The sequence below is a fragment of the Typopeltis vanoorti genome, chromosome 24 (assembly GCF_054136105.1).
Source record: "Typopeltis vanoorti isolate ZY-2024b chromosome 24, IOZ_Tvanoo_1.0, whole genome shotgun sequence".
In the NCBI taxonomy this organism is placed as follows: domain Eukaryota; kingdom Metazoa; phylum Arthropoda; class Arachnida; order Uropygi; family Thelyphonidae; genus Typopeltis; species Typopeltis vanoorti.
The window spans coordinates 81,861,987-81,888,910 of record NC_143572.1 but is presented as its reverse complement, the minus strand read 5'-3'; the positions used below and the strand labels follow the sequence as shown (position 1 = coordinate 81,888,910).

Sequence of the window (26,924 nt, the reverse complement as noted above, 5' to 3'; positions counted from 1 at the left end):
TTTATGAGATTCACATCGTATGATACTTTATGGGTTGTTTCCTTCAGTATCTAATAAGTGGGTTCTAAAATGTTTAGTTTTAGCATGTATGACTATAATTTTTTTATTAATAAAATATAATAAGCACATATTTAACTGTCAATGAGTAATGGAGCCTTTTTTTATTTAGTAAACTAAATGCTGTATTTTTTGTAAAATATTGTTGTCATAATATGGTTGAACGAGTGCCCTTATTAACACTCAGGAGCTCGCAGCAGTAATTTTGCAGCGTACGACGCGGTATATCTGAGAGATACATTCATTACTAGTATGTGCTAAAATGCAAAAAACAAAGAAAAAACACTGCAAATATAATACACGATGGTGCAAATTAAGTGAATATTGAATCCAACATTATTTCAGCCGAATATAGAAACTACAAGAGATTCGTGCCGAATATCTAGAAACTAAAAGTTTCAGCGGATGCAAGCATAAGTAGTGCCTTATGGGCAACTCGCAGTAAAGGTTGAGCAACCCTCAGACCACTTTCCTTAGTATTTTACATAAATGTAAAGCACATCTTCTAGAGCAGTGCTTCCCAAACTTATGGATGTAAAGGCCCCCATTTGGAAAAATCAAAATATTTCACGCCCCCCATCTAAAAAATATCGTAATAGACATATATTATTATTATGTTTATTGTATTTATATTCAATACAGTTTATATTCAAGATTTTGCGTTTGTAAGCTTTTTTTGTGTTAATCATTATCAATACCTTTTAAATACCTTCTTATCAATACCTTTTAAATGAAACTTATATGAATAAATATATATTTACTAATATTCATTAAGCACCGAAATACGCAGGAAGCAAAATTTGTGAACGAACACCAATGTGTGATTTTTTCCATTAAAATATAAAAAAATAATATAAAAGAAATAATAATAAATTAAATGTTTCTTTTAAGATTAAAAAAAAAAGAACTACTTAGTCTTAAAACATTTAAAATTTGTTTTCATTATTTCACGGATCCCTCAACAAAACTTACGGCTCCCAAGGGGACCGCGACCCACAGTTTGGGAAGAACTGTTCTAGAGGACATGTATGATAAATAAGCCTTTGGCTCTCTATTTCAGTAATACATGATGGTTTATTTATTTTCAGTTACAATCTAGAAATTATTGAAACAAAGAAATATAAAGAATAAAAATTTTTGCTACAAAATAACGCAAACATCGATAAATGAAAGAAAATAAAACTAAACAAATGCATTTAACATTAATTAATCAGAATCTTCAATAATTGGATTTACAAAACGTTATAACAGTCATCGCAAACAACATTGCTATGCTGAAAGCATAATACTTTTTACAATGCTTGCAAAAATATTTTGATACGAGATTCGTTTTGGATACATAGCACATAAAACATCTTTTTCTTTTTCTGTTTGTCGAGGGATCCGTATCTATGTCGTCATTAGAATTTCCTTCAAATTGTGTGTGAAATTGATGAAGTTTCAAGTGTAAAGGCATTTTCACACTTGTAGAGATTTCTGAATGCCTTTTTATTTCTCACACTAACTGCATTACGAGATTTCTAATAAATATTCTGCGCCGTATTTTCACATTGTTGTTCAGCATATGAATAATCTGACCATTTATATTTATATTTATCAGCTATACTGACATCGGAGCTCGCGGTATCTCTCAGATACAATTTACTATCAAATATCACAAACCTTTAAAAAAAAAAAAACATTTTCAACCAAACTGATAGCAAAAAAAAAAGTGCGGAATATCACTCGTAACATACGCACGCACAGCTAGTCATGACCTTCAACCTACACAATAAAATATCTATGTCAATTAGCAAGTATCTGTCAGATCTGCCGGGACCTCCGCAGGGTCAAATATCACAAATCTTTGCATAACACATGTTAAACCAAACTGACAGCAACAAAAGTGCAAAATAGCACTCGTAATATACTCATGCGCAGCTACTCATGACCTTCAACCTATACAATAGATAGGTTAAAGAATATTCATGTGAACAATTAGCATGCATCTGTCAGATCAGATGCGAGCGCCCAAGTGTTAAGCAGAGCCATGAAGCAGGCCGCCTCTATACTACACCCTGTCGACGGTACTGGTCCTAGGGATTATCAAAATAAAAATAATTATTTGGAGCTTATATAATTAGAATAAATTATAATTATCTTTATAAATATGTATATATAAATTTAATTTTTTTAAAAATTTTTTCTGCCTCCAGTATAATTGTAACATAAACTTAAGTTTTTCGCTCTTTTACTTTTCTGCCTGAGGCATTCGCCCATTCCGCCCCTGCCTCGAGCCGGGCCTGGCGAAGAGTCCCTGCTAAGATATCGTTAGATATAAATTTTTGATACTGAAAAGTCTCACGATCTGAAACCGAGTAATGCAATTTTACATCATTTGTTGTTCCTAAAAACAAAACATAAAAAATTCGTTTCTAAAACTGAAATGAGATGATATATAATGATATTTTGCTACGAAAGAAAGCAAAAGGTCATATTTATTTCCGTAAATATTTAAATATATAAATATTTGTCATAATATTTTAAACGCAAATATTTGAAAATTCGAGAAAAAAAATGGTTTCTGCATTGCAGGTGAAGTGAAAGAACAATTGCTCGTCTGGTAATAACAACCATCTGAATAAAGTGGAATTTCTTAAGAAATTCACTCCCAGATTGAAAAGCCATCTTTAAACGCTGACCGTTATTTTGAACTTTACATGTGTGCAAGGAATACGTTCATATCTAACGTCATCCTTAGTTAATCCTGAGGACATGTCCAACTTCTGATTATAATCCTACCCCATGGTTCTCTGCTTAACTTATTATTTGGTCATGATGCCTTTGGCAAACGAAATCAGGTTTTCTTACTCCATTATTATAAAGAGCGATAATACTCAGTGTTATTTTCCATTGAAAGTTTTTAGCGTTATTTTTGTGTCCACTGTTCATTGCAAATATTAAATTTCTAGATTAAAATTCATACATTAATTGCTATTAAATATCAGGTAATATGATAAATATTTTATTTAGTAAATGAAGTTTTAATTTAGCATTAATTACCTCATTTTTCTTTACAGATTGTTAAGAGGGTTACTGACGAGATATTTTGCATACTAATGCATTAAAACCAAGCTGATAAGCAGCAATGAATGAAGATTGTTAAGTTGTTGGAAACATTTCATGCAGGATTTGCGAAATAAAAATCAAATAATTCCGAGGAGTTTGCAATTCTATTGGCGTAAGAAAAAATCTTCAAAATGAGAATGGAATCGACGATCCAAATTCAAAAAGCAATGAGAAATTCTCCCCCTGCCACAGTGATGACAGCACAATCACATTTCCTATTGAAATATCTTCTGACATGAAAATAGTGAAACGTATTTCGCATATGTTCATGCAAGAAGCAGTTTGTATATCAGAGCCGCCTAAACCGACATCAGAAAACGCACAATAATCAGTAGAATAATAAAAAAAATCTTAATGTAAAAAGTATGGCACAAAGCCTTTAAGCGATCAGAGCAACTTAAAACGCACGAGACAATTCAGAGCAATCGAACAATAATAGAATCCAGTAGTAAACAGTCATTCGAAAAATGTGGGAAAAACTCATCTCTGTGAGGACCTAAAAAGGTGTCATATAATGCACTTGAAAGACAAAGAAACACATTCCTTCGAAACGAGATATCAGAAGAATTTCCTTGTTTCAGCACATTTCCCAGAGCATCTGTAAACGCACTCAATCTAGAAGTTATTTCCATATGAGTATAACAGCAAGAACATTTACTTGCTTACACACAGAAGTGGCACAAGGCTGCAGTGAACTGCAATGAATATGTTGACATGTGAAATATGTTGATATGTGACAAGCGGTTTTCCGGTTTGTTATTTGAAGATAAACAAACTTGTGGTTCATGCATCGGAAAATCACGTGCGAAAAATGCAAGAAGACATGTCGCTTACAGTCCTGTGTTCAAAGACACATAAAGCTGACTCATACTGGGAAACATTTTCCTTTTTCCGAATGTAAAAAGGAGTTTTCCTATTTTAATTCTTTTGAGCAGCATTTGAGAAATTGTGAACACGACAAACACTTCCCGATTAAATTACCAGGCAGATAGAAAGCAAATACAGCCGACTGCAAACCAATCTACAAAGTTCCTAGTGGAAAAAAGCATGTTTCCTGTGATCTGAGTGCCAAATCATTTTCCTCAATGACATCTCTTAAAAGATATTCCGCTGTTTACATGAATGAGTAGCCTTTTCAATCCCAAATATGCCACAAGACATTTGCTTTCTCCCAGACAATAAAATGCCACGTAGCTAGTGTGCACTTGAAGGAGAATCATTTCACCTGTGAAATATGTGACAGAGCTTTTTATGAAAACAGAAAGCTTTTGATTCACATCATAGAGGTTTACAGAATAGAGAAGCCAAACTAGTGTGAAATCTGTAGAAAATCATATGGCAATGCCTCAACAAGCAGCTCAGATATAGTACTGAAATAAAAAACTTTAATTTCTTGTGTAGCTGTAGGTTTTGAATTCTACGGTCGCTTAAAAAGCACCAAGATCTTCGCGCAATCACTGAAGAAAACTTTTTTCGTGTAAAATTCATGGCAAACAATATTCTCAATCATAAAAACCACATTAAAAGGCACAGTAAAGATGATTACTCATTTACATCAGAAATTGTTAGAAGAAATTCTTCGACTGCTCTCAACGGAGAATACACGAAAGTGTTCACATCAGAGAGAAACCGTTTCCATGTGAAATATGCAACACGAAGTTTTTTGAGAGTTCGAGTCTGGAAAAATATCAAAGAATTCCTACCGGTGAAATATCTTTTCTGTGCGAAATTTGCAACAAGAAGATTTCAAACAGTTCGAGTCTGAAAAACATCTAAGAGTGCACACTGGTGAGAAACGTTTTCTATTCAAAATTTTTAAAAGAAACTTTCAGAATTTGATTCTGAAATGACATCTAAGTTTTCATAATGGTAAGAAATATTTTCTATGCGAAATTTGCAACAAGAAATTTTCAGTCAGTTCAAATCTGGAAATACGTCCAAATGTTCATACTGGTGAGATATCTTTTCCCTACAAAATTTGCAACAACAGGTTTTCAGACAGATCGAATTTGGAAATACACCTACAAATTCATACTGGTGAGAAACCTTTCCTTTGCGAAATATGCAACAAGAGGTTTCAGACAGTTAGATTCTGAAAAGATATCTATGAATTCATAATAGTGAGAAACCTTGTCTATGCAAAACTTGCAACAAGTATTTTTCAGACAGTTCGAATCTAGAAAAACATCTAAGAGTGCATACTGGTGAGAAACCATTTCTTTTGCGAAATTTGCCACAACACGTTTTCAAAACTTTGAGTTTGGACAGGCATCTAAGAATGTAAACTGGTGAAAAATCTTTACTCTGCGAAATTTGGAACAAGATGTTTTCACACAGTTCTAGTCTGAAAAGTTATCCAAGAGTGCATACTGGTGAAAAGCCTTTTCGATGCGAAATTTGCAACAAGATGTTTTCATACAGTTCAATTCTCAAAAGACATCTAAGTGTTCATACTGGTGAGAAATCTTTTCTATGCGAAATTTGCAAGAAGAGGTTTTCAGACAGTTCGATTCTGAAAAGACATCTCAGAATTCATAGTGGTGAGAAACCTTTTCTATGCAAAATTTGCAAAAAGAGGTTTTCAGACAGTTCGATTCTGAAAAGACATCTAAGAGTGCATAGTTATGAAAAACCTTTTCTATGCGAAATTTGCAACAAAAGGTTTTCAGAGAGATCGAGTGTGAAAAAACATCAAAGTGTTCATACTGGTGAGAAACCTTTTCTCTGCGAAATTTGCAGCAACAAATTTTCAAACATTTGGGGTTTGAAAAAACATCTAATAGTTCACACTGGTAAGAAACCTTGTCTATGCCAAATTTGTAACAAGAAGTTTTCAGACAGTTCGAGTCTGAAAATTCATATAAGAATTCATACTGGTGAGAAACCTTTTCTGTGCGAAATTTGCAACAAGACGTTTTCAGAAAATAGGAGTCTGAAAAGACATCTAAGAATTCATACGGGTGAGAATCCTTTTCTCTGCGAAATTTGCAACAAGAAGTTTTCAGACAGTTCGAATCTGAAAAGTCATCTAAGAATGCATAGTGGTGACAATCCTTTTCTGTGTGAAATTTGCAACAAGAAATTTTCAAACAGTTCGATTCTGAAAAGACATCTAAGTGTTCATACTGGTGAGAAACCTTTTGTATGCGAAATATGCAACAAGATGTTTTCAAACAGTTCGAGTCTGAAATATCATCTAAGAGTTCATACTGGTGAGAAAACATTTCTATGCGAAATTTGCGACAAGAAGTTTTCAGGGACTTCCTGTCTGGAAAAACATCTAAGAGTGCACACTGGTGAGAAACCTTTCCTTTGTGAAATTTGCAGCAAGACGTTTTCATATAGTTCGAGTCTGAAGAAACATCTAAGAGTGCATACTGGTGAGAAACCTTTTCTCTGCGAAATTTGCAACAAAATGTTTTCACACAGTTCGAGTCTGAAAAGACACCTAAGAGTTCATACGGGCGAGAAACCTTTTCTATGCGAAATTTGCAAAAAGAAATTTTCAGACAATTCCAATCTGGTAATACATCTAAGAATTCATGCTGGTGAGAAACCTTTTGTATGCGAAATTTGCAACATGAGGTTTTCAGACAGTTCGAGTGTGAAAAAACATCTAAGGGTTCATACTGGTGAGAAACCTTTTCTATGCGAAATTTGCCACAAAAAGTTTTCAAAGAGTTGGGGTCTGAAGAGACATCTAAAAGTTCACACTGGTGAGAAACCTGATCTATGTGGAATTTTTAACAAGTAGTTTTCAGGCAGTTCGAGTCTGAAAAGACATCCAAGAATACATACCAATGAGAATCCTTTCACTTGTCACTTGTCCAGATTTATGTTTTCAATTCTAAGTTCCCTTAAAAAACACCAGAAATACCACCATCTGACAATAGGAAAGGTATTTTCGTGTAAAATATGTGGGAAACAATTTTCTGAAAAAGGCTATCTTAAACATCACATGAAAGGCACATCTAAGATGACTCCTTTGTATGACAATCACTCAAAAGAAATTTTTCGACTAGTCTCACCTGAAAAGACGTGCAAGTGTTCACACCTGAGAAACTTTTTCCATGTGAAATTTGCATTTACAGGTTTTCGCAGAGTTCGCATTTGTAAACACATTCTGAGAATATATACTGATGAGAAACATTGCATTTGTCCAACTCAATTCTAAGTTCCCTTAAAAAACACCAGAAATACCACCATCTGACAATAGGAAAGGTATTTTCGTGTAAAATATGTGGGAAACAATTTTCTGAAAAAGGCTATCTTAAACATCACATGAAAGGCACATCTAAGATGACTCCTTTGTATGACAATCACTCAAAAGAAATTTTTCGACTAGTCTCACCTGAAAAGACGTGCAAGTGTTCACACCTGAGAAACTTTTTCCATGTGAAATTTGCATTTACAGGTTTTCGCAGAGTTCGCATTTGTAAACACATTCTGAGAATATATACTGATGAGAAACATTGCATTTGTCCAACGTGCGGTAAACGTTCTCTCGAAAGGAACATCTGGTGAGCCACACAAGAATTCAACACAGCTAATGAGTGGTGGGTGAATGTGTGTCCTTGTCACATATGTACAATTAAATTTGAATTTCTCCACGTCGCCCTTTTTAGCACAACTTTAATATATTCCTTGTGAATGGGTTTATTATTGTTTGTTTTTCGAAAATAAATAACACGTTAGTGAGAAACTGCTTTTCCAACTCTCATTGAGTTTTAAGAATATCATTCATATTTGGACTGAAGGAAAAGTCATCGCAAATTTACGAAACAGTGCAAACTGAGTGTGTTTTAATATCACACAAAAATCGAACTCTTGGAGAGGCTGTTTGTGCTATATGGTAACTGGAATCTGCTGATACCAAGGAAGGATTTTCCGAAGTTATTCCAAGGGTTTTCTTTTTTTCTTGCTTAATTTTTTCTACTATCTTCGAAAAAAAATCCTCTTGAAGGAATGGATACACTGCTTCCGTAACCGACTACCTGCGCTTTTCTTTTTTTGTTGGTGTTCGTTCAGTTCCTCGCAAGTTGTTTGAATTAAATTGATGGCTTCGCACTTGACGATGAAAAGAGAACAAAATCTGTTTCAGAGAAGTGTTTGAAGAGCTTTGTTTTTCTAGTACGAAGCACTAGGAAGATGAAAATTATTTCAGATCACTCCGATTATATTCTTCTGTTCTTCGGTGAGAACTCTCGGGTGAATTTTGTACATTTTAATATCTAATAACCATGACAAGGTTCCGCCCAACCTTTTTAATGTGTAGCACACTACCCCCTCGGCCTTTCAAGTTCACATTTTAAAGGCAGTCAGAGTAGGTAAGAACATGAAAGTAATGAAATTGGGAAGATAGCAGCAGCTAGTTTACGGAAGTGCGGAACTTCACGGTACAACAAGTTTTAGATTTTTCATCACAAATATCAAAAAGGACTTTTTAGTGACTTTTTTTAGGTGAATAAAATTTTAGTTAATTAGATATGTTATTATCATTGTTTCTTTTTTTTCTCTATTTTTGTTTTCACTACCATTTCCTATGTTCCATGTTTTTTTAAGTGTGAAATGAGAATTGTATTCATCCAATTTGCAGAAAATTTATTATGCTTAAAATGTCAATTGCAATTTTTGATTTCTAAGCAGTCTTTAATGATGTAATTCACTTTCTGAAATTTAATAAATTCCAGGTTCTTTTTTGTAAAGTTGTAAAAATATTTAATAACATAATTGCTTTTAACAAACAGTCGTTTTAATGTATAAGCTTTTTAAAAAATTATAATAAAGAGATTTCGAATATGACAATGTGTCTCTGGGGATATAACTGAAATTTAATTAAAAAAAACAAATTAGATCAAGTAATCTCACACACACACACACACACACACACACAGTCGTTTCTACTTCAAAAAATTACTTATACTACTTATCGAATTTTTGTTCATCGAAATTTAACTGACAACTTCCTTCAGGAAACTTCACCTAAATGAACTGATCAAAATATTCTCTTATTTATGACAGTGAATTACCTAATTTCTAATCCCATTTATAATTACTTTAAATTCAATTCTTTTCTCATTGCTTTCTCACTTGATGCTCTTACTATTTGCAAATGTTTCTTTCCTGCATGATGTAGCTTTATTTAAGACGACACGAAACCCACCAGATTTTGTACATGATCCAAACTATTTCTAGAAATGCAGTTAGACCATTCGAAAAAGTGTTGACAAAAGTTATCTCATGACATTCAAGAGAACGTTTGAAAGAGGTCATATTATTTTCTATTTTTGAAACGTTTACAGTCGAACGTAATTGCTAATTGCTTTAAGGTCAATTACTGAAATTACAGGCATTATTTCATTTATTAATATATATTACAATCATTGCATTATAAAACTGATTTTATGGAAACGAAATGAAAATGCCACTATCGTACTGGCCGCGAAGACAAAACACAAACTACTAAAGTTAAAACTCTAGTTCCATTGCTCACTACTTCAATCCTAACCGAATAACCGTATCAGTATGTCACATAAGTGGACTGCATTCACTCAACTACGTCAATTAGTGATTGTAATAAACATAAAAGTCACTACTTAAAAGTCACCAGCAGATTCCACACCTCCGAATCAAAAAATTAGAATAATAAATGTAATTTATTATTCTAATCACATTAATTAGAATAATTAATGTGATTCAAAGTATTACAATACTCCAAATTTCTTGGATCGCGTTGGACGCGAACACAGAAATAGCATGCATTTCCTAAGCTACGGGATGATTCATGTGTGAGGAATTGTTTGCGCGTGGATTTCAGTTAATCCTTTGCTAAACATGGGTCGAACGAGTGACATATCGGAAGCTAAGAAGTTTCGTACGGTGTCTCTACGCAAAGAAGGTCAAACTCCACATATTTTAGCAAAGGAATTGAAATATTGTCAAGCAAGCGTGGGTAGAGTATTGACACGGTATTTTAATCACCGGAGTTTCCGAACCTTTCCTTATTACCTTTAGTTATTACTAAAAGTAATAACGAAATTTCAAACTGTTAGTTATTGCCTTTCGACTGTTGTTGAAGCGATCGAAAGGTAATCACTACATCAAGATGAGAAGAGATTGAAGAATGTCGAGGAAAAACCGTTTCCTAAGGTTGTGGTATTTTTATAGGAAATGGAAAGAACTAGGTGAGTATGTCTAAAGGTTAGTATGTTGGGACAAATTCACAAACTGGGTTTTAAATCACGTGTTTCTAAGAAGAAGCCCTTTGTGTTATCCAAGCAAAAGGCGGCTCGAGTGCGATGATATAAGCAAAGACCTTGTAGGGTCAAGAGGACTGAGAAAATGTACTTTTATGCGATGAAATTATGTTTTGTGTGCATGTTGGACATAACACGGTAAGCGGGCAATGCATCGCAGCGCGGCGCCTTTAGGGGTTGCTGAAGTGAGTATAAAATATAAAATAAGAACATGTTTTAATATTAGCATTGATTAAATGTCGATATACACTAAATAGATCGTGTTAAATATCGTGAATTTTAATAACATTTAATACAAAACTGCAACTTTTTTCGCTATGTGTAGTATAGAGTTGGTGGAAGCAATGGATGAGTCCCGAGCTTTCCCAGGGCATCGTGTGACAGCGGTAACCTTACACTACCGACTTTCTTTCTTACATGCAGTATGCTTTCACCAGTTAGACCTGAGGTGCGTACATCCGGCTTAATCTCTATTACGAAGTGATATTTAGGCGTTCTTTGAGGAATTGACCTCACGTGTGGTTTTGTAAATCGTCAAATTTTCGTGAATGTGTAGTTAATTCGCGCTGAGATAAGTAGATTCAAAATTTAACCTATGGCTTTGCAAATCGAAGGAGAATTTATGCGTTTCTTTAAGTATTGATTACTTTTATTAATATTTATTTTTATGTCTTAACCACCTTACCGGCCTTTGTGGATCAAATACGTATCTGCATACGCTTCGTATCCATCATATATTTCATTGTTACAACAATGGTATTAAAATTTTAATACGCACTTCGCATCCATGATAAAGTGAACGTCTATAGACGTCTTGGCCGGTAGCGTGGTTAATAAATTTTTGTTCAATAGGTTTGTACTATAAGATAATTTTTTGGGCATAATGGGGACGAAAAAAATTATACGGAGCTTGAAATAAAATGAAAAAAGAAAACCGGAATAAGAACTTGAAAAAGAGAAACAGCTAACTAAATTTCTCAAAGTCTGAAGGTTTATCCTCGCACCTCTTAGGCTAAAACATTTAAATTTAGATATTAAAAATTCGTGGAAACTAGAATACGATAACGTGGAGAACAACCGGCCATTATGGATCAAATACGCATCCTCATACGCTTCGTATCCATCATATATTTCGTATCGATCATAGAATAGAAGTTGAATTGCAGGATAGAGAAAAGAGCACATTTGAGGCCATTTGGTGTGAGATTGTGGCTAGCAGAACTAAATATACAATTGGGTGCTGCTATAGACCAGGTGATGGAAAAGATGGTGGTGACAGTATGCACAAGCAAATAGAAGAAATGGGTGGAAGGAGGGTGATTATTATGGGAGATTTCAACTATGGTCGTATTCATTGGAGTGAGGAGAGGACACATGGGAGGAAGGAACTGGATTTTATGCGGTTATTAAGGGATAACTATCTGTGACAGCATGTAATGGAAAATACTAGGGGTCAGAGAGTGCTTGACCTAGTAATTACATCTCAGGATTTGGCTGTAACAAATATGACCACATTGCCACCAATCGGTGAGAGTGATCATAGGGTCTTAACTTGGGAGGTGGCTAAAGGTGTAGAATTTTCAATTAAGACAGGGTACATGTGGAATTATCGGGCTGGAAAGTATGACAAGCTTAGGAGTTTGATTGGTTCAGTGCCATGGCATGTACAACTGCAAGGACTAGAAGTTGATAGTGCATGGGAGGTAGTTAAGAAGTGCTTGCATGAAGCAATGGCTGACTGTATACCTAGAGTCCGAATAATAAATCAAGTAGGGGTTAAATGGATGAATAACACCATTAAGCTTGAGTTGCAATAAAAGAAACAACTATGGAGGGAATTTAAGGAGAAGGGTGACCGGCAGGCACATGAACGGTATAAAGCGCAGGCCAGAAGGGTGACGAGTGTGGTAAGAAAAGAAAAAAAGGATTATGAAAGAACATTGGCCATGCAGGCTAAAGAGAATCCTAAACAGTTTTTTAGATATGTAGCAAGTAAAAGGAAAAATGTACATGGCAGATTGATTTTAAAGGATGCCGATGGTAGGGAGGTAACTGAATCAGTTGAGATAGTTGAGTTACTGAGTGAGCACTTTGCAAAAGTATATCATCCAGGTGGTGACATTGCAGAAACGAATAATCCAGTAGATTATACGGGAATTGTGGTTAATGAAGTGGAGGTGAATAGTCTATTGCATAACCTCAATGGCAATACATCTGTGGGATTGGATGGTATACCAGCTCGTGTTGTACGAAAAGCAGCTAAAGAATTGAGTACCCTTGACCATTTTGTTTAATTTGAGTCTCGGGTATGGGTTAGTCCCGAGCGGGTGGAAAGAGGAGAAAATAGTTCCACTGCATAAAGGTGGTTCCAAGACTGCTGTTGTAAATTACCGACGGATTGGCATATCAGGAATCATTGTCAAGGTCTTAAAGAAATTAGTCAAGAAAAGAATACAGGATTGGATAGATGAAAATGGGATATTGTATGGGGGACAACATGGTTTTGTGAAGGGTAGATCATGCCTCAGTAACTTGCTCACGTTTTATAACACAGTGACGGCTGAACTGGATAGGGGTAATGGGTTTACAGTGATACTTCTGGACCTTGCCAAGGCCTTTGATAGGATACCACATGGAACCCTAATCAGTAAACTGGAGCAGATGGGTATAGATATAGGGTTGGTGAGATGGATAAGAGGGTGGTTGAAGGAGAGATATCAAAGAGTGGTTTATTCAGGAGTGGAGTCTAAAAGACATCTTGTCACTAGTGGAGTGCCACAGGGCTCTGTTCTTGGACCACTGCTTTTCAATTTGTTCATCAATGATATTGGAAAGGATCTGAGAGGAAGTGTTCACTTGTTTGTTGATGATGCAAAGTTGGGTAGAGCAATTGTGAGTGCACACGGTGTCAAAATTTTACAGGATGATTTGGATAGTTTGGAGGACTGGGCTAGGAAAAATGGATGTCAATTTAATGTGGCAAAGTGTAAGGTTATGCACTTTGGGGTGAAAAGAATAGCAGCAGTATATCGCACTGGTGGAATCATACTCTAGGAGATTGATGAGGCCAGGGATTTGGGAGTGTTGGTGGATAGGGAGTTGAAGTTTAGGGGGCACATTGCAAAAGTAACTAAAACAGCTCATCAAATCACTTGGCTTCTGAAAAATACTTTAACATGCAGAGACGAACAAGTTGTTGTTCCTCTGTATCGAGCCTCGATAAGACCCCTTCTGGACTTCTGTGCCCAGCTATGGGCACCAGGGTTTCTTCGTGATGGGGAGGAAGTGGAGAGGGTCCAGAGACGAGTGACCAAGATGATAGCAGGTCTGTGGAATGAACCTTATGAGAATAGGTTGAAGATTTGTGGGTTGCAGAAATTGGACGATAGGCGAAGGAGGGGTGATATGATTGAGACATTCAAATTACTGAAGGGTTTTTATAAGATTGATCCAGAAGATATTTTTGAAAATATCACTGGTGGTGGGAGAACTAGGGGCCATGCATGGAAGCTGGGCAAGAGCGTGGTTGACAAGGGTGTTAGAGCTAGGTTCTTTACTTGGAGAGTGGTAAATGAGTGGAATAAGCTTCCAGAATCTGTTGTGGGTGCTACGACCGTGAATGAGTTCAAGGCAAGGTATGATAGATACTGTGTGAATGTTGAATAGTTGTTCTTGACATGATGTTAAGGCCTCCCTCGATGAGTCTGTCGACTCCTTGGAGTTTCCCGGAACTATAATAATAATAATAATAATAATATATTTCAATGTAATATCAATGGTATTACAATTTTAATAAGCACTTCGCATCCGTGATAACCTTGACGTCTATAGATGTCTGGCCGGTAGCGAGACTCACATGAGCAGCGCACACATTAAATTAGGTGATCGCTGATGCTGCTGAAGTTAATACTGAAACAGCGAGGTTGTATAGCACTATGTAAGAAATTGATAATGTCTTTTGTGCTTTGAGTAAAGGATGTGGTGCACTGTAAAATACAGCAAATTTGCACTTAAAACTTTATAAGATACTTGCTGACACACACACACACACACACACACACACACACACACACACACACACACACACACACACACACACACACACACACACACACACACACACACACACACACACACACACACACACACACACACACACACACACACACACAATGTGTGTCTCATGGCCATCAAAGGTTACCGGTTTGGTGTTTTAAGCAAGAAGCATTCGTTAAAGAATGCATGAAACGTTTGATGAAATTTGCAACCTCTTCTCATGGTATGGGCTTGTATGACTGCAGAAGGTCCAGGTAGGCTGTGTATTGTGTACGAAAGAGTCAATTCCAAAGTATACCATCTTGCTGAAAAAGGAAATCACTATCACATAAATCTTCTCATGCCGGTAACAGAAAGTGCTCAAACATTTATGTGATAGTGATTTCCTTTTTCAGCAAGTTCCAGCTTCTTGTCACACTTCCAATAGCGCTTGTAGATGACTTCAAAGAAAGGCAAATCAATGGCTGGCAAACTTATCAGATTTAAACCTCATTGAGATTTTATGGTGAATTACGAAGAAACGCCTTCAAGAAGAATTCCCAAGAGACAAAAATGAACCTGTTTCTTGTCTGTAGACCACATGGGCATCTTTTGATTAAAAAAAAAGACTGAACGGCTAGTAAATAATATACCCGAACGTTTACGAACGATGATGAAAGCTAAGGATGAAGAAACAAAGTACTGTTTATCATATTGTTTCCCCTTCACTATAATTTGTGTGCATTTATTATTATTTTTTTGCGTTATTATGATATTTTTAACCACGTTAAAAATTTCTCTAATATTGTGAATGATTTCAAATAATTTTCTTATAATTTACACTACATTATGATCTGTGTAGCAAAGTGGATGTGGAATTTGCAGGCTCTTATGCTTGGTCGCTCGAGGACTTAGGTTCAAGTCTAGGTGTCAGCTGGAGGAACTTTTTCTAAGTCAATATTCGAACGGTTATCGAGTTAGTCGATCTCTAGCACAAGCAGGTTTTTTTTTTTTTTTCCTCTCAGAAACTCGGGGTTTTGGTCCCGTATACTAAAGAAAATCGACCGTAGTACCCACATTATATCAGACAGTAACATATCCTGATAGGGTATTAACTACCTGATGATAACATGTCTAAAGCTGTGGTGTAATGAATTTTCGAAATCTATTTTCAGAACGCAGCAAACCGCATGTCTGAGAATTTTTCACGACGTCACTGATTTATATCTTTTTCATTTGTAATAAGTGTAGACAGGTCATCTCCGTGTACAAGTGGGTACTGATGAGAATTGTTCAACTATTAAAAAAAGCAGCCGAAAAACAATGTTCGATTCTATTTCCAGACTGGAGTCACTTTTTTCTAAGCCATACTTGAACCACTTCTTACTCCCTACCAGGAAATAAAATTCTTCAGAATTTTTTTTAGTAGCCACTTATATTCCTATTAATATACTCTCCACTTATTTCCCATCTTCTAAAGATAAACGCTCAACTATGTCTCTTCCTGGTGTATACCAAGTTCCATGTGACCGCCATCTTTCTTACTTTGGACAAACCGAACGTTCAATAAAAAAATAATGCTAGAACATCAATCTTATATTCTTCACAACAAATCCGATAAGTCTGGATTAATGGAACACAGATAGAGGCCGAGCACAACAATCTCTGGTCTGAAACACGCCTTCCACACAGATGTCGGTATAAATTCGAACGCGTATTTGAAGAGAGTTTTGAGGCCTTAATTCACATAAGCCAATACCCTCAATTTACAGACAAAAAATACTAGTGGTGGATGTGCGCAGGAGATTATGTGGTATGTGTACGGTCAGGGTAGTATTAGCGTTCTGTGTACTAGAGGCAGTGGCATACCGAGAGGGGAGCGGAGCTCCGCGGGCAGCACTTTGAACCTTTTTGAACTTTTGTAGTTAATTCTAAAATACAGTCTCGAGGACTCAGTTCCCAATATTGTAATACTACTGCGAATTTTCCTCACAAAGGCTGTAAGTGTTGCTGGTTGTGAGAGGAGATTTTCTTAATAAAATTTATTAAGAATTACCTACATTACTATGAAATAGACTTTGCCAATATCATCGACGATTTTGCTAACAGAAAGCAAGAAAATGACATTTTAGAATGTTGAAATTAAAGTTTTACTTCAAAAATAAAAATAGTGTTTTAGTTTCTTTCCCTATATGTTTTGACTTTTTGTAGTATTTTTGGTGTGTATTGAGAGGGACGGCAAATTCAGAGATCGCCCCGGGTGGCAAAAGCTCTAGCTATGCCACTGACTAGGGGATAGAATGGCAGACATGGAGAGTTTTACAGAAGAGTGCTCTCCATTGATGAGTCCACAGACTCGTTATAGTTGTCACATACTGCTACTACTACTAATCGTAATCATAATAATAATAATAATAATAATGAAACCAGACTTCTCATACCTGGAGAGGACTTGTTTCATAATGTACAGAGAATTTTCACCCTTTTTCAAACTTCCATTCTCTTCCAAATCAATCAGCCTCAAAACTTCAACAACCATTCCAAAACTGTTCAACTAGTGTTTGCTGATTTGGTCATTTCTTCTGTCTTTGGAAAGCAATATTATCTTTCCGTTTTATCTGCTTCACTGGAAAGGAGAATGTCCAATAAGTTTTGAAGTATCTTCATCGGCACCGTCTGAACTTTAGACTCAAGAAAGCCATCAGGTCTGGAGGCGGAGAAATTGAATGGAAGAGCTGCTTTAATCTCCTGAATGGAGACCGGCTGGTATATCTGAAGGATAGGAATGGACCTCAATATCATCATCATCATTGGGAAGTGTGGAGGTGAAACAGAAAAGTCTGTACTCCAGAATTTAGCAAAATCATTATGTAAGTCTGCTAGAGGTGGAGGGGAAGAACCGCCAAGGATGGTTTTGGCACATTGCCCTCTATTCTTTTTATAGATGGCCTGCATAAGCCGCTATGATAAAAAAAAATCCAAGCGAACGAAATTCATTTTGTTTCTTGTTGAGGGTTAATTTTTACTTTGCTTCTTCTGTATTTCCTCTGCTTCCTATTTGATAAAGTCGTAAAATGAGACGTAGACTGATGTTGATGAGACATCAAGTGTTCGGAGAATTCAGCATGGAGGTAGTCATTTAACTGATCTGTGATATTCATTCCCAGAAGGTGAATTTGGATGAGAGATTTAAGAATATGATGGTTATATTCCAGAAGAGGAGAATCATCTGGAGATGATGTCAGTCTGAGAATCAAAACCTCTTCTTCAACAGCAGGATGGTGGCTGGAAGATGGAGAGGCAGGGACTGGTGATACGGAGATATTACCTGTCCCAACCCCTGTGGCAGATCGGTTGGCAATTGTTGAACTAGGGTTTTTTAATTAGCTTTAACTGTATGACACTTGATGGCATCCAAAGATCGTAATGGGAACGCCTTAAATAATGCCTCATTGATTTTCTTGATCCCTCGATCCGTCAACTCGATCTGATGATTAGCGAGGATCTTTTCTTCTTCGCCAGTCCAATTTTCTTTGATGCACTCTGGGATGTGGGTGCTTTCTTTAATGTTGTCAATAATTATAATGTTCTCAATAATAATAATGTATTATTATTATTAAAATAATAATAATAATAATGTATTTTTCCAAGTACACAGTTTTTCATTAAAAAAATAAAATAAAATAAAACAATACAAGTAGTTGCAACTTTTTGCCACTTTACGAATTCCTGCCTAACGAATTTTTACCTCCAAGCATTTTTGGATTGGAATTTTTATTTTAAATTGTGTGAGGTGAAAGCAATTACTGGCGTGTACAGGGAATTAGGCAGTATATAATACCGTACCTCCCTAAATCCTACCCACACCTCATCGTGGTGGAGAGGTGAATGGGAGATGTAGGTGAAGTATGTCGGAAGTTTGGTCCTCCAGAAAGGTCACCCTAGACAAGAGGGCTACATCAATATTCTCGGCTGACGTGGGAGGGGTCTGGTGATTGGGCTAGCAACTCGTCATTGGAGGTAAAACAATACTACTCGAGAAACCAAGTCAAATGTGAATCGGATGGGAAAATTGGATATAGATCAAAAACGGAAAAGGAAAAGAAAAACTATACGGAATTATAAAACTAGAAACAATGAATGTAAGAGCAATTAATGGAAAAGAGGAAGAACTTATTCAATAAATAACCAAAAGAAACATTAAAATATGCAGCATAACAGAAACAAACAAAAAACAAGGAAATGGAATAATGAACTTATAAGCCTATATATTTATGTACAGCGGATTAAAAAAAAAAAAAAATAGAGCTGAAGCTGGAGTAGGAATAGCAATACATAAAGAGTTAATATCAATAGGATAAAACAGATAGAGATAAAATAAATATAATTACTGTATATGCTCCAGAATAAAAAAAAGTCAGAGTGTTAACTTCAGCAGAAATTGGAAGTGAAATAACCTGCTAACACGTTCATTGCCAATCACGCGATATCGCGTGGATGTCGCTATCAAGTAAAAAACATTAGGCCACCACACGAAATCCCATTTTTCAGCTTGGCAATGAACGTGTTAATATGTAAACTACGACTATAGAAGAAATGGGTGAAAACAAAATTTAAAGAAAATCAACACAATGCCGAAATAAACTTAAAGTGAAATTATTAAAAGAAGAAATGATAAAAACATTATACTACAACAGATTAAAGCAAACAAGTTCGAAGAAAATAGAAAGTAGAAATCAATTTTGGGAATCATACACAAAAGAACTTGAATATGATTTTTATGGTAGACAGAAACAAATGTGGAGATTTATTAATACACAAAAGAAAGAAGAGGTAGAAGATATTGCAATATTAAAAGTAGAAATAGAAGAATTAGAAAATTATTTTTAAAACATTTATATTTATATAGTTGAAATAAAAGTAGAAATAGGAAAACAAACAAACCAAGAAGAAGAAAGAAATGAAACAGAGATAAAAATTGAAAAAAACATGAAATTGAAAATGAAATTAAAAAGCTGAATAGGAAATCACCAGGTCTAGCGATAATATCAATAATGAATTGTTAAAAATGGTAAAATAATTTTAACTTAGAGTTTAAATATACTACATAATCAAATAATATAAACAAAAAAGATTCCAGTAGAATGAGAAAATAACATAATAATACCAATATTTCAACAACAACAACAACAACAACAAAAAAAAAAACCTCAGATTCAATTCCTCAAAGAAGAATCTTTGCTATTTCTTTCTGTCTGCTGTCTTTTTATGAATTTCGATTATTGAGTTGAAGTGGGTGCTTTCTTTAATGTTGTCAATCCATTTCTCTCTTGGTCTTCCTCTGCTGGATTGTCCTTCGATTCTACCATTTAATAATATGCTTCGAGGATTTCCCCATCATAGGGAAGCAGGTGACCGAGCAAGTGTGCCAACTAACGATCGACTGCTTCCCTATGGAATACCTAGAAGCCAGAGATGACATGCTCATCCAGACATTCAATAAGTGGGGGGAAGTGAGCAACACAAAGAAGAGCATCTTCAAGGAGGACCCTGCTTGGTACTCCAGTGAAGTTACCTTCACAATGGACATGTGACATCTTGTGCCCAACCTTGTTACCATCAGCATGTCAGTGTTATTGTAAACTATCCCAAGGTATAGAGGCAGCTCTTCCAATGTGGCTCGATCGAACACCTGGGGAGTCACTGACCCCGAGCCAAGTGTTTCAACTGCGTTGGTGTTGGGCACATTTCCAGCCAGAGTGAATGCACCTGCCGAAAATACTCCAGTATGGAGCACAGAGTAATATCTTGTCCTCTGCGCACATTTGCAGAGCAGGCAAGGGGCGCCCATTGAAGCACTTTCCCCGCAACCCTGCTCGAGATGCCAGGGAATTTCCAGGGCTTCCCACCAACAGTGCGGAGAAAACATTCACCAAGACAGTTCTGGGAAAAATCAAGAAGCGTCCTGCAACAACAACCACAGAAGAAACTGTTCCCCCCCCCCAGAAAAACATCCGCTGAAGAAACAGACTTCCCCTCAGTTGCTTCCACCACATGACCACCAGCGCTGGAAGAACAACAAATAGCTGAGGGCACAGATGAAGCTAAGGATAGCATTCCACCAACTATCCCCCTGGCGGGGGTGGAACAGGTGGTATTGGTGGAATTTTTTTTGCAAGTTGGAGGGGGAACCACATCTTCCACCCCCCCCCCCCCAAGAACCTCCTAAGAAGAGGAAGGAAGTGGCTTCCCCCAAGTTGGAAAAAAACACCGAAGCCGCTCCAGGAGAAGCATGGACTCAACAACATCCGAGTCAGAAATGGAGGTGGAATCCGTCTCTCACCGTCAAGAAAGCATAAATTCCAAAAATAAAAATAAAAATTTACCAGCTCCCAGTTTAACTTCTATGATTAGAAAGTTGATTACAACAAAATAGCAAGCTTCAAGATCAAGAACAGTCACCATGAGTTCGAGGTCTTTTCCAGCTCGTGTGCAGAACTGGAAGCCGGTCTGTAGGGTGCTGGATATTCTACCTCCCCCCTACAAATCGACTCTCTAATCAAATATGTCAAACAACTACAGATCAAAGACCTAGGCTGGGTATAAAAATCAAAATGCTGTCACCTCCTTCTGTTTTGCCTCTCATAACATCAGAGGGCTCTGTTCGCCATCTAATCAAGAGGAGGTGTGGAAGCTAATGCTAGCCTTTAACATCTGGCTCTTGTTCCTGCAAGAGACACATTTCTTCCATTATAAGGATATGCAGGAACTGAGCCATAAGTAACCTGTAAATCGTTTTGAAGCTTCGGCAACAGAAATAGCGCCGGAGTAGGGGTACTTATGCAAGTCCACCTCCTCATAGCCTTCCATAACATCCAGAGGGATGCAGAAGGGAGAGTTCTCACCATTGACTGGAAGTACTGTGACTGTACTACTAGGTTAGTAGTATGGTAGTCACTTCTGACCAGATCAAGATCAAGATAAGATAAGTAATCATTACATGATTGGTTTTTCAGATGATGACGTCATTGTGTGTGTGTGTGATGTCATCAGTGTGGAATGTTTGGAATTTCCCTGGGGGGGCAGATGTGTCAGTGACGCCAGTTCTTGTGTTTTGGTTCGCTTATGGAATCATGGGTGATGGTAGATATAAGGATTTGTGTCATGATTGGTGCGGCACTTTAAACCAAATAGGGGTAGGGTGAATGGGGGAACAATGTTAGTATCATGGATGTGTGTTGTTATCAGATGAAGATTAGTGACGTAATTTGTTAGTTGTAAATAAGTGACATTATTGTTTGAATGGAAAAGGAAGATATATTAGTGGATAAGGATTAGTGTCGTGATTGGTGGGACACTTTAAACCAAACAGGGGTAGGGTGAATGGGGGAAGCGATATCAGTGTCATGGATATGTGCTGTTATGAGTCGTAGAAAACTAAATGATTCGTGTATGGCATTATGGGTGATGGTTAGTGCTAAGATACAGTTTGAAATGTTTGGAATTTCGCTTGGGGCCTCCCTTCTCTCAGGGACATTATGCAGTGTGTTTGGTTCGCGTAAAAACATTGTGGGTGTTTTTAGAGATAAGGAATTGTGACGTTATGTGTTTGTAAATTTCTGGGGAACATATGTCTCAATGACATCATGTGGTGTGTTGGTTTGCCTATGGAATTGTGGGTGATGTTTTTACGATATGATATCTTGTAATTTCCCAGGGTGACACACATCCGTCATTGTCTTCAAGTTTTTTCTATAGATGGCAGTACTAATTTTCCTATATAATTCAGGGTATTTCTTTCCTGTTAAAGGCTATGGAAATTCTTAGAGTAGAGTGAAGAAGATGGCAGCGTTTAGATCTTTTTGTGAGTAATTAATTATATGATGATGTCCCCTCAAACACACACATTTTTTTCCATTACTCATACATATTTTGTTCTTTATTCATATTCTAATTCTAATTCATATTTTATTTATAACTCATCCAAATATTTTGATTTGTCTAAAATTTAAGATCTTAAAGTTCAATAAATAAATAAATAAATAAATTGTGTGTGAATTCACTGTGATTTCCAAAGTGATCTTACTTAAATATGCATAACACTTCAACGACACCATTTGTTCATTTAAGTTTACACATCTTATTTCACAGATATTATTTTCAATGAAATATGCACAAATAGGAATTTAAGACATCACCACTGCCTGTGGTATTTTTCTTGTCGTAACATTTCTCTGATGAGAAATGTGCTATTGGGTGATATTGATACTACTTCCCATATGAGAATAGACATTTCAAAATAAACAAGTATAAATAGTATTGCTATCAAAACAAACATATGCCACATTTGCGATGGTTCTTGATTTTTACCTGCAAACAAAAAAAGTTTATTGTTAGTGATAGCAGAGTTAGCAGATTACTATAATCCTAATACAGTAGTTATTTTTGGAAGTATCAAAGCTTTACAGAAACACAAATTTGCCACATGAAACCGTGAAAAGTTGGTTAGCAACACAACATACTTATGTGAGACAAATCCATTAGAATAACGTTTAAATGCAATCGAATCAGTCCCGACACTTTTACACACTTTTCAATGTGATTTGGCAGATATGTCATCCCATGCAAAAGGGAATGGGGACGTGTGTTTCCTTCTTGTGTGCATTGATTGTTTTTCCCAATTTGCGTGGATTCGAACATTGAAGAAGAAATCAGCAGACATTAATGCTTTCGAGTCTATTTTTAAAGAAGTGTCATGTTACATAAACACAGATCAAGGAAAGAGTTTTGCAACAAGAAAGTTCGTGCATTGTTTAAGAACCATAATATTCATTTCTAGACGAGAAATGAATATTATGGAGCGAAATGAAAGCACCTATTGCAGAAAGATTTATCAGAACATTCAAAACAAAGATCTACAAATGGATGACGTATACTAAAAGAAAAAGTTATACGAAAGTTTTGCCGACCCTTGTACATACTTATAACCTTACACCACACTGCACTATCGGTATGGCTCCTTCGGAAGTTAATCTTCACAACGAGAATCGTGTTTGGAAATAGTTGTACGGAACCCAAGAGGAGGCTACCAAACCAAAATTTCAAGTATGTGATAGCGTGGTTTTAAGTGATGATACCCACAAATTTGTAAAAGGGTTTTGGAGTAACTGGACACGAGAACTGTTCACTATTGCACAGGTTATTAATAGAAACCCTGTAGTATATAGAGTTCGCGGTAGGGATGGAGAGATAGTAGAGGGAACTTTCTATGAACCTCAACTGCAAAAGGCTGATATGCCCAATGAACTTCCAGAAGACGTGTATCTAATATTTAAACAAGTACTTAAAAACCGTAAGCAGAACGAAAAGCTTCAGCATTTTGTTAAGTGGCTCGGTTATCCCTCATCCTATAATTCTTTGGTTCGTAGCGAAGATGTTTTACTTAACCCTTCCCAGTAACGCCAGTATGAAAATGTTTCCTACAAACACGCAAACGAAATTTCAAGTTCGAATTACCACACGAGATCAGACTTAAAGGTAAATCGGAAGTTGCTCTTGCCGAAATTAATCTTCCGGGAGAATTTAATAACATCGATTCCGGTTACGATGAGTTTCATATGATACTTGCAGTTGGAGGAGGAGTCAACACTATCGACAATAACAACATCACAGGAAATAAAGTTTTCGAAAAGTCTAAAGAAGGATTTTACAAAGTGTACAAGATTCCCCATGGGAGTTACAATTCACCCGCTGAACTTCTTCAAGCAGTGTTTGATGTGAGTTCTGTGATTACGGGAAAAAATAATCAAAACAACACTATTTCTCTGACAGTCCCAAAAGATTATAACCTTTTGTTTCCCAAGAAGGCCTGGGGTTGGGGCTTCTACTGGGTTTAATCAGATTGGTGTAAGACTGAAAGGCACAATCACTGGGAAATATCCAGTTGATATAAAGAGGGTGTAGCCACATATTTTGTTTATTCTGATTTAATCCAAGAACAGATAGTTGGTGATACATGTGCACCATTGATACGAGTTGTTCAGTGCAGCACCAAGTGTTCCTTCGTTTTTGCTCAACCTGATTATTATCCGTTACGAAAACAAACATTTCAGTCAATCAGCATTGAAATTCGTTCTGACAGCGGCGAGTTGTTCCACTTTCGTGGTGGAAAGACAATAGTTAAATTACACTTCCGACAAGTGAAAGATGACTGATTATCTCAGATATTACACACTGCAGGCAGGTGGGGTTCAAATGTTTACAGCCCCCCCAATACAGTGTGGGTATGGATTAGGTAGCATTTTCAGAAGTGCCTTCTCCTTTCTAAGTCCACTTTTAAAACTTCCAGCTCAGTTTGTCGGTTGTCAAGCCTTGAAAGCCGGTCAGCATATGATAGGAGATGTATTGGAAGGAGTACCCGTACGTCGAGCCTTTATAAACAGAGCATAATAAGCTGGAAAAACCACTGCCGAAAAAGCTCAGAGCCGATTACTTCAGACAGAGGTCAAGGAAGCAAGAAGAAAACGAATACTAAAAAGCACAAGCGAGATGACATCTTTTGCTGATGATATAATGTCAGAGTTAGATCTTTTTTCCCACTCTCGTGTCAACTTGTGTGTTGAAAAAAGTTCTTCTGTCACCTACCAACCAATATCCAGTACTGACAGTGGAGGTCCTGTGGAATTTTGAATACCAGATACATATGAAGAATATTTGGATTTGGGAAAATCATACCTATGCGTTCGTGTGCGCATCACTGACAATGATAAATAAACTTATCGAAGATTCTTCAGTAGGTGTCGTGAACAATTTTTTCCATTCCCTGTTCAGTCAAATTGACTTTTTTCTACAAGATAAACTAGTGAATGTGGCATCAGACACGTATCCTTATAGGGCTTACATTGGAAGCCTACTAAATTATGACAGAGATGCTAAAATCAGTCAACTGACAAGCGAGCTATTTGTTAAAGATGATGTGACTGAGGTTAATAATATGTTCACCAAAAGTGAATGTGGGATGCGTAGACGACAAGCTCGAATTAACCAATCGAAAAGTGTTCAGATGTTTGGGCGAATACATGCTGATATCATGCATCAAGACCGCTATTTGATCAACAACATTTCTGTCCCTGTTCTTTTGGTTCGCAGTTCTCCCGATTTTTGTTTACTGATGTTAAGGCTAAAGTACAAATTGAAAAGACTACACTTTTTGACTCGCAAAGTTAAAATAAACCCAAAGATTCAACTGGCTCACCTGTCTGTGTTAGAACATGGTATATCCCATCAATCGAGTGCAAGCGTCTTATTTTTCGATTCCCAAGGGTATGTCAGATGTCGCACGAGACAATTTGTATCTAGGTGAAATACCATCTAGATTAATTATTGGACTAGTCGCTAGTGATGGATTTAATAGCACTTTCAACAGAAATCCATTTAATTTTCATCATTTCAATCTGAATTTTCTTGTGGTGACAGCTGACGGTATTCAGTATCCCTCGCAACATTTGACTCCGAACTTCAAAGTAAGGCATTGCAGCAGATGTTACATGTCACTGTTCACATCACTAGATAAATGTAACAGAGACTGTGGTAATGACATTTCTTATGAAGAATACGTAAAGGGAAACGTTTTCTATGGATGTGACTTATCGCAGATCAAAATGCCGTTGCCCCCCATGTCAGTCTGTTAAGAAGAAGAAGTGTGCGCCTCGAAGTTAAATTTGCTCAACCTCTTCCTGAAAACATTACAGTAGTTCTTTATGCACAGTTTGAGTGTACGTTATCAATAACAAAGGATCGTTCTGTGTTACTGGACTATGAACACTGAACAATTAGTAAGCATACTAGAGTTAGAACCCACCACAAGAAAAGTGGGTTTAAGAGTTTATGCTCGTAATTAATTGCCACAACATCGATCAGACAACAACAGTTGATGTTCGTCGTGAACGCAGATCCGACTTGGTTGCCAGGACAACATTGGCAAGCTATCTATATCAAAGACAAACACGGTGATTTTTTCGATAGCTTAGGTCGTCCACCCGAAAGCGATATTGTTAACTTTCTGAATATCAACACTAATAAATGGTATTATAATTCTGTAGCTGTACAAGCTAAGGAATCTGTCGCGTGTGGTTTGCACTGTGTATATTTTTTAATATTGAGATGTCGTGGTCTTTCTATGCAAATTATTATTAGCAAATGTTATTCTAATGATTTGTGATTAAATGATATTGTTGTCACTTATTCTGTAACAGATCATTTACTGAAAATAAAAAAATAATTTAAAAAAAATTGTTTTTCACTTACCATTTTTTCCAAACCAGTTTCTTATTCCCACGCAGCTTTCAGGAAGATATAAAAACACCAAATTGGTAATGGTTCTTCGAGCTCTTCTGCAGGCGGGGAGTGGACTGGAAGCATTTTCCTCACTGGGACTGGGCGATGTTGATGGTTAATGGGAAAGCGTCT

The 26,924-nt window shown here is 36.5% G+C and overlaps 1 protein-coding gene across 1 annotated transcript; it reads left to right on the top strand.

Moving 5' to 3' along the window:
• The first annotated feature begins 5,488 nt into the window (after window positions 1–5,488).
• On the top strand, window positions 5,489–7,037 carry LOC150093470 (uncharacterized). The gene is made up of 3 exons (XM_090413629.1): window positions 5,489–5,705; window positions 5,835–6,125; window positions 6,423–7,037. The coding sequence occupies exons 1-3, from the start codon at window positions 5,489–5,491 to the stop codon at window positions 6,917–6,919; spliced, it is 1,005 nt and encodes a 334-aa protein (XP_090269755.1). The 3' UTR covers window positions 6,920–7,037.
• The last annotated feature ends 19,887 nt before the right edge of the window (window positions 7,038–26,924 follow it).